Consider the following 8,126-nt stretch of genomic DNA (forward strand, 5'->3'; position numbering starts at 1 on the left):
ATGTTTTTTTTTTCTTTTGTCTCAGCTCAGAATCCATGGTTTTAACAAGATGTTGCTATGTTGTGTATTTTTGCCATGCCAAACTTATAACTAAAAATGGAATAACTCAACTATTGTAGGCCTAATCACCATGCCCGAGTCCAATGCTAACTGGTTGCTAGCATGTTTGTGAGCCTGCAGTGAGCAAACTGCCATGAATGTGAACAACTACAGTGTGTATGACGTATAGAAAAAATGTGGGTTATGAACAGTCTATGATAGACAAACAGCACGGTGGTATCCTGCCTACAGGTATGTTGCACGTGCCAAACATTAGCCTGTTAGCATGATAAAATGGTTGCATTTAAATTAAGTTACAATAATGCAACTAGCAGAGTTTTGCTGTTCATTTAGAGAAAAAAAAAATCACCATCATATTTCAATAACTGAAATTTATCAAAAGGGAAATAAGTTATTTTGAACAGCAGGTGTCTTATTGCATAGTTAGGAAAAAGTTTACGGAATTTGTATTTGTCCACTGGGGCTCATTATTGATAAACTTTATTCAGCCCTTCCAGAAATATTCTTGATAACCATCAAAGCATTTCTAAAAAAAAAAAAACCCAACAACAACAACAACAAAAAAACATTCATACACCTACAGATGCATTCCAAATATTATCATATTCCCATCACATTCAGTTCCTTATTAAGAGCAACATCTGACAAAAACGATTAGGACACTAGGACCCTGTAGAGACATCAGCTCTGGTCCTGTTTCACACTGCCTCCTGCTCCATCTCTGCAGTCACTGTGAGTGAGTGGAGGGAGGGGGGGGACCAGAGAGTGAGCTGGTGTCTTCTTTGCATTTACATCAGCATCGTTTCAGTAAAATCTCTGCCGCCACAGCTGTAGTCATCTGGGTGGAAGGATGCTCAAGGAAGATCAAGGGATGGGAGAAGAGGCAGGCTCTTACCGTGGGAAGTGCCTCAACAGCATTTACAAGGTACAGTGATTGATTTCTACTGTGAACCTCAGCAGTGGGAGCAAAAGCAGGTTTTTCATCTTCAGAGACCAAAGCAGCAGACAGCTGCATCAGGAATTACTGTGATTCAGGTACACAATGATCGCTTTCTTGTCCCTGTGTTCACTTCCCATCATAATCTGTGATTCTCACCAAATTCTCTCACTTGCTCATTCCGTTTCTCAAATCTGCTGAATATGTACTGATGAGTGTACTTTAATTAGTGTTTTGTATACATATGTATATATATATATATATATATATATATATATAAATGACAGACCTTGCTTGATATGATGGGTGTAATCTATTAATGGTGAACATATAAATGAGTAGGTGGTGAGACATGAACAAATCAAGCAGAAGAGTTAAGATGATCTGGGAGTGTGTTATGTGCAAAAGCTGCTGAGTCGGGCCAATTATTCATAGATGATGAGAGCTTCTAGCTTAATTTATTTCCTCATCTGTGTTTTTATCTTTGTAAACCAATGCTTTTACTACTTCTGTGGCAGACAGAATTTATAGCACTACAGCAGGAGTTCCCTCTCTGTATTAGCTATGCACAGTAAACATGCATACATCCTCTGTGAGATTAAAACACCTTCAAGTTTTCTATTCAAAATACAGAATTCAATCATACAAAGCAGTCAAGGCTTCCATCGAGTCATCCCGTTCTAGTGGACGTGGATGAGGAGATTCACACAAATGAATCTCCGACCTACATGCCATTCTGGAGCAAGGACTTCCAAAATTTGGGATTGCTTGTGAGGAACGTACACATATACTCTGACCTTTTGATTAAGAGCAGGAGCAAATGTAGATAGGATTAGTTTTGGTGAATTAGCTTGCATTCATGCATTGAGAGGATGTGTGCTTGAACAGTAGACATTGCCTGCTGCTGCTTGACCAAACTATTCTTATCTTTAAGTTTCTTTAAAACATTATGTTTATATATATATATATATATATATATATATATATATATATATATATATATATATATATATATATATATATATATATATATATAAATTTATTAAAATTAACCGATTTAATCTAAAAAAACAAACAAACAAACAAAAAGTTCTTCAGGATGCTTTATTTGCCCCCCAGATAATAATTGAACATACTCATCGGACTTTACCAGTCAAAAAGTTTGAACACACTTTCCTCTGAATCCTGTTGGAAAATGTGTCCAAACTTTTGCTTGGTTGTGTACACTGTTTTAGTTGTTATCATTTATAATGATTCTTCAGTTTTAATGCTGTGTCTCTGTTACACAAAAAAGGCACCAAATATCTAGGCCTTGAAGAGTCAATAGCTAATTGAGTAAGTTGATGTCATAGCTGGTTTTGGATTAATCTATCACTCAAACTGACAGAGATCTGAGAAGCAATGAAAGATTTTAGAAAAACCCAATTTGAACAATGAAATTTGAGTGGTTGCTTGGTTGAATATGGGCAGAGTAATTGGAAAGATGAGTTCATTACCCTGAGTTTATTCTCGTTTGTATTTCTGTCTTTATTTTAGGGGGTGCTGTGACTGATGGAAGACAAAAAGCTCTTCTGAATGGACTATAATTGTAAAATCTGAACCTTCTGATCATCACTGCATCAACCTTTTGACCACAAGGCACCTTCTGACCTAGTTTTCAAGCTGCTGTTTTCTGGCTGCTCTTTCTTGCTTTGAATGATGGGTGATGGGCCTGTGACTGATCCTGCCTGCCTGCTTCATCCCACCCTTCAATGGAGCCGATGTGGAACTCCTCCCACACACCTCAACAGTCCACATCCAACATGTCTGCCTCCTCTCTGTCCGAGGGTTGGGCTCTGTCCCAGTCGCTAGCCCTGCTGGCGATGCTGCTTATGGATCTGCTGGCTGTGGTGGGAAACGTGGCTGTCATGGCCGTCATTGCCAAGGCCCCACAGCTCCACAAGTTTGCCTTTGTCTTCCACCTGTGTGTGGTGGACCTGCTGGCAGCCCTGGTGCTGATGCCACTCGGCATGCTCTCAAGCCGAGCCTTCTTTGGAGAGGCTCTGTGCAGGAGCTACCTCTTTCTCAGTGTGTGCCTAGTCAGCGCTGCCATCCTCTCTATCTCTGTCATTAATGTGGAGCGTTACTACTATATCATACATCCCATGCGTTATGAAGTAAAGATGACTGTTGGACTGGTAACCTCAGTGCTAGTGGGCATATGGGTCAAAGCTCTGGCCATGTCTGCTCTGCCGCTGCTTGCTTGGTTCCTGCAAGGTGGAAGAACTCCTCTTCTGGAGAACAGTGGAGTTGGGGGAGGAGGTGGAGGTGCTGTCCCATCTCCCCCTGCTCAGGGTCACAGGCGCTGCTCACTGCACTGGACTGGGGGAGGGTCAAACCGCTTAGCTTTCATGGTCCTCTTCACACTGGTGTATTTCCTGTGTCCTCTGTTGGTCATTCTAGTTGTGTACTGCAACATGTTCAAAGTGGCTCGGGTCGCTGCCATGCACCATGGACCACTACCTACCTGGATGGATACACCTCGCCGCCAACGGTCAGAGTCCCTCAGCAGCCGTTCCACAATGGTTACCAGCTCTGGGACAGGCACTGGGACTGACAGAGCAACTCCACACCGTCCCTTTGGAGGAGGAAAGGCTGCAGCGGTGTTGGCAGCGGTAGGTGGGCAATTCCTTTGTTGCTGGCTGCCTTACTTTACTTTCCACCTTTATTCAGCACTGGTTTCCAGCCAACCTGCTGCACTGGCTTCTCTGGAGGAGACGGTCACCTGGATTGGTTACTTCTGCTTCACCTCTAACCCCTTCTTCTACGGCTGTCTCAACAGACAGATCCGCGAGGAGCTGGGCAAGCATCTGCCTTGCTTGTTTCGTAGAGCAGGGGTTGAAATGGAAGACAGACTGCCAAGTCGTGAAGGATCCATAGAGGAGAATTTCCTCCAGTTTCTTCAGGGCACTGGCTGCAACCTGGATCCTCAAAACTCTCGCAGCACTTCCAGTCCTAATGGGGAAGCCTGCTGCCCTGCTGCTCAGCCAACTGAGCCTGCACAGCCCATACCCATTGATTTTCGTATACCAGGACAAATTGCAGAGGAGACTTCAGAGTTTATTGAGACTGAACAGGTGAAAAACAACCATGCATATACAGACAGTTGAGTTTTTTTTTAATGTCTTTATATTCAGAAAATAAGTTTGATGGCATAGTGTTCAGGAAAATGTTTTTCACTTTTGTTTAAAGCTGTCCAGGAGCTTTTCAGTCCATTAAATGATAATGATTGCATTATAGTGTTTTACTTCATTTGGTTTCCATCCTAATTTTCTGACAAAGTCATGGAGATACAGTCAAATGTAGTTGGGATGTATTTTCAACTATTGCTTGTGAAAATGGAAATTAATAAGATATTTAGAACAGGCTGCTTTGGCCCTTTGCACATCCGGTCAGCTCCATGCAGGATGACTCAGCACATTCATCCTGAAAAAACAAGTCAAAGCCTTTTTGAAATAAAGATCATAATGGTAATTAGGGGACTTTTGTTGGCTTTTTCTCAAATAACTGCATTTTTGTGCAGTTATATTTTGCTTTTGGATAAACTCCCATGATTTTTCTTCTGTAATGAAAATGAAAAAGTTCCACTCATCGTTTCACACATGAGACTCTGACAAGTCTGTTATTTGTTGAGAAAAATTAAATATGAAAGCAATAAAACACTCTAAATTACGAGTGTTGATAAGTCATTTAGCATTCATCAGCTGATGGTGGCAGCTGATGCTTAAGCCCATCTGATAACATCAGATTAAGGGGTGTAGATATTGTGACCTATCTCTTATTTAACTGCTGCAAGTTGTTTACAGATGGGAGTTTCTTTCCAAACACATCCGTCTTTAATTTTCTGCAGACAGGTTTGATTTAAGGTGAGTCCGTTTGTACTGATGGTTGATTTTATAATTCATCTTTAAGGTCATTGAGCTTTCTGCCATGTGGTGTATTTATCAGTGTATTTTAATATAAAAAAGAAAGTATTCTCTTGATGCACTGCATCACTTTCAGATATGATTCTATTCCTTACATTGTTTAATGTACTAAACTTAATGTTATGTTTGGTAAAAGTGTTGGTATGGGTTGTGTATGCCACTCAGTGCACACATTTTGCTTTCTTACTGGTGAATGTTTGCATTTGTGAGTAAGTTCATGACAAGGTGGATGCATTTTATTTTATTATTTATTTATTTAGATGTTTTAAAAAATAGAATATTTGTAGATTCATTACTCACTTGAGTGCCCTGGTTATCAGGAGTTTTGTTATTATTTTTATTTTGTTTTCTTTTAATGTAAGTCATTGCAGAAAATGATATTTTGTGTGTTCTGTCAGGTATGATTTCTGCATACTATGTTAATGTTGCAAGAAGGATTAAGCAGTAAGAAAATGCTTATTCAAGTTTTGTTAGAGCTAAAGATGCAGACTTTCAGTTTTTTTAAGCTTATACTGACAGTATTTTTACAGCAAACTTTAAGGTAATATGACAAAATACATCAAAACATGACTGACTGGCACAAAGCATATTTATTTCATATTGTGGAAACAGGGTTTTTAAGACATTTTCCTCAGAAGGTGTTTTTGTGACAATGCCAATCAAAAACCAATAGCTTGCTGAGCTTGAGATCTTTTTAGTCTAATGTCTAAATATACCAAACTGTGAAAGATGTTAAACATTTGTGTTAGGATTAGCATTTTTTCAAAGATAACTTTTTTATGCTGTGATCAAAATAAAGAATGACTTCCACTGTACTGCGATGATATGAATGTGTTTAGAGAAAAAATATGTTTGAACATGAGTAAGAGATAATGTTGTAATAAAGAGTTTCTATGTTTGTAAAACATTTTCGATGCTCTCTCATGATTTCACCTACTTATGCCACAAATACAATTCATTTTAAATGCTTGATTGTGATGGGTTTTTGAGTATTTCTAAGCAGCTTTACTCTTGTGTGTTTACCTTAATCTCTTTTTTTGTGTTGCTATCCCATTGGAAACAGGGGGCGGTGGGAGGACACAGTTCAAACACTTTGACCTTAAGGTAACATTTAAACTTCAAAGGTTACAGCAGTAAATGGCACTGGTATGGCATTAATCAGAAGGAGTAAATAACTAAATAAAAAGAAAGAGATAAAAAAAAAAAAAACAAGCAAACAAAAAAAACAATAAGAGGTGTTGTCTAATCAAATTAAATCCATTATGCCACTGATAAATGCTGTGTTTCATTGGGAAGATGCTGGTGCGTGACAGGCCTCACACCTCAATGATGGACCTCAGTCAAACCGCCTCCAGCTTCGGCTGGCTCTGCCATCCCCATGGCAATTATTACCTAGTGACATTTCTCAGTGCTGTAGTGGGTGGTAGGAGGAGCGCTATTGGTAATCCAGTAAGACACCCTAATGTATGCATCATAAAATGCGTGCAACCACAATTGCTTTTTTTGTGTGTTTTTTTTTTCAATACAGTCATGGGACAGCTTCTGTGAAAATTTCTTACTGTAAACTTGACAAAAAAACTTCTAATGTATGATGTGATTCTTTCAGAGTTGGGTTTCTACACATTAATATGCAAAATGTTGTATTTTGAAACATGGTTAACAAATTAACTACAGCATTACCGTGTATTACACAAAATAATTATATTTACATTTTGCTGAATTGAGCAATTATTTTATCATTTGCGTAAAAAGAAAATTATGATTTGGTCGAGTGCTCATTGCCGCTATCACCAAGAGGTATGGTCATCCTGGACAGGTCTCCAGTGCATCACAGGAACCAGTACATAGAGAGACAAACAGCCACTCATGCCCACACTCATGCCTATAGGGAGAGTTTCAGAGAAACCAGTTAACATAGCATACATGTTTGTAGACAAACCACACAAAGTAAAACTGACTTGAAATGTGGTACTATCATTAGCTGTTATGCTAAGGTCGAGACAAATGGGCAGAAATTGGAAACATTGGTGCTTGCTTCACAGGTAGCTTCATGAAAAGAATTTTATAAGTAGAGTATATTTAAGGACAGACCAGGCAAACCAGCCTTTCCAAATAATCAACTTCAAGTTAATCAGTCACCCTACAGCATTCAAAATCCAAGATAAATAACGATCTTGTCAAAATCAGATCAATAACACCATCTGCTGAATTGTTATGAATCTTATCAGTAGTTTTAATCATGTTCAAAGGTTTGAGTGAGTTACATGGTTAACTGAGATGTTGGACTTCAGTCCTTAAAGTCCCGAGTCAGCGAGCAATGTGTGTGTGTTTCTATTTTTACTGGATTTCAGGCGGTTTTCCAGTTTGCTTTGGCAAATACATTGATTGTCTGGTTGCTACTTGACTGAAAAGACTTTAGTACTGTATACATGGCATTTCACTGTGAATATATTTTTTACATTACATTATAAATGAACTGAGTCATCCAGGTCACAGTAATTCTCAGAGGCGGAATAAAACCAAATGGACATCTTTTTCTTGATAGTCTCCTTTTGTCCAAAAAGCTTCAGCTCCTCAACACTATATAAACAGAATAGAAATAAACAAGTTGAATGACTGTCATGGTACACATATCAAACATGAAATGGTATGAAGTAGGCTAAATCTGATTAGCAAAAAGTGTATATAATTAGCTCCCCTTGATTAGACCATGTTTTTATTAACTAAAGTTATGGTATTTTAGAAATACTTTTGAATAGGGTATTTACTTAAAAAATTAGTTTCATTATATGGTGTTGTTGCTACTTAAAAATGGAGACTATTTAAATAATGACATACAATGTTGTTGTTTTTAAAAAAAAAAAAGTGTTCAGCTTCTCATTTGCGTGAACAAAAAGCTATAAACATTTATTTCCATTGAACAATGTAGTGTAAAAATGAGGAATTTTCTGGAGCTTTGCAGTTTAATTCACAAAGAAAAAGCCCTTTAACAACAGTTGGAGATAAGACTTTATCAGCCTTATCTAACTGACAGGACAGACTCCTCTGCGTTTCTGGGTGTTTCAGCACATTTAGCTGTCGCACTCTTACAGGCGGCTCCTTTAAAAACAATACTTCATCCTTTTTTTTCTCTTTTCTTTTGGAGGAAAGTTAATTTCCGTCTA

The 8,126-nt window shown here is 38.4% G+C and overlaps 1 protein-coding gene across 1 annotated transcript; it reads left to right on the top strand.

Annotated features, from left to right (window-relative positions):
• Nucleotides 1-2,748: 2,748 nt before the first annotated feature.
• LOC306757601 (G-protein coupled receptor 61-like) lies at nt 2,749-4,146 on the top strand (the record flags this gene model as incomplete). Its single annotated transcript, XM_079242707.1, has 1 exon — nt 2,749-4,146. The coding sequence occupies one exon, from the start codon at nt 2,749-2,751 to the stop codon at nt 4,144-4,146; it is 1,398 nt and encodes a 465-aa protein (XP_079098833.1).
• Nucleotides 4,147-8,126: the final 3,980 nt, after the last annotated feature.

The sequence above is a fragment of the Telmatherina bonti genome, assembly GCF_933228915.1.
Source record: "Telmatherina bonti genome assembly, chromosome: 6".
Classification (NCBI taxonomy): Eukaryota; Metazoa; Chordata; class Actinopteri; order Atheriniformes; family Telmatherinidae; genus Telmatherina; species Telmatherina bonti.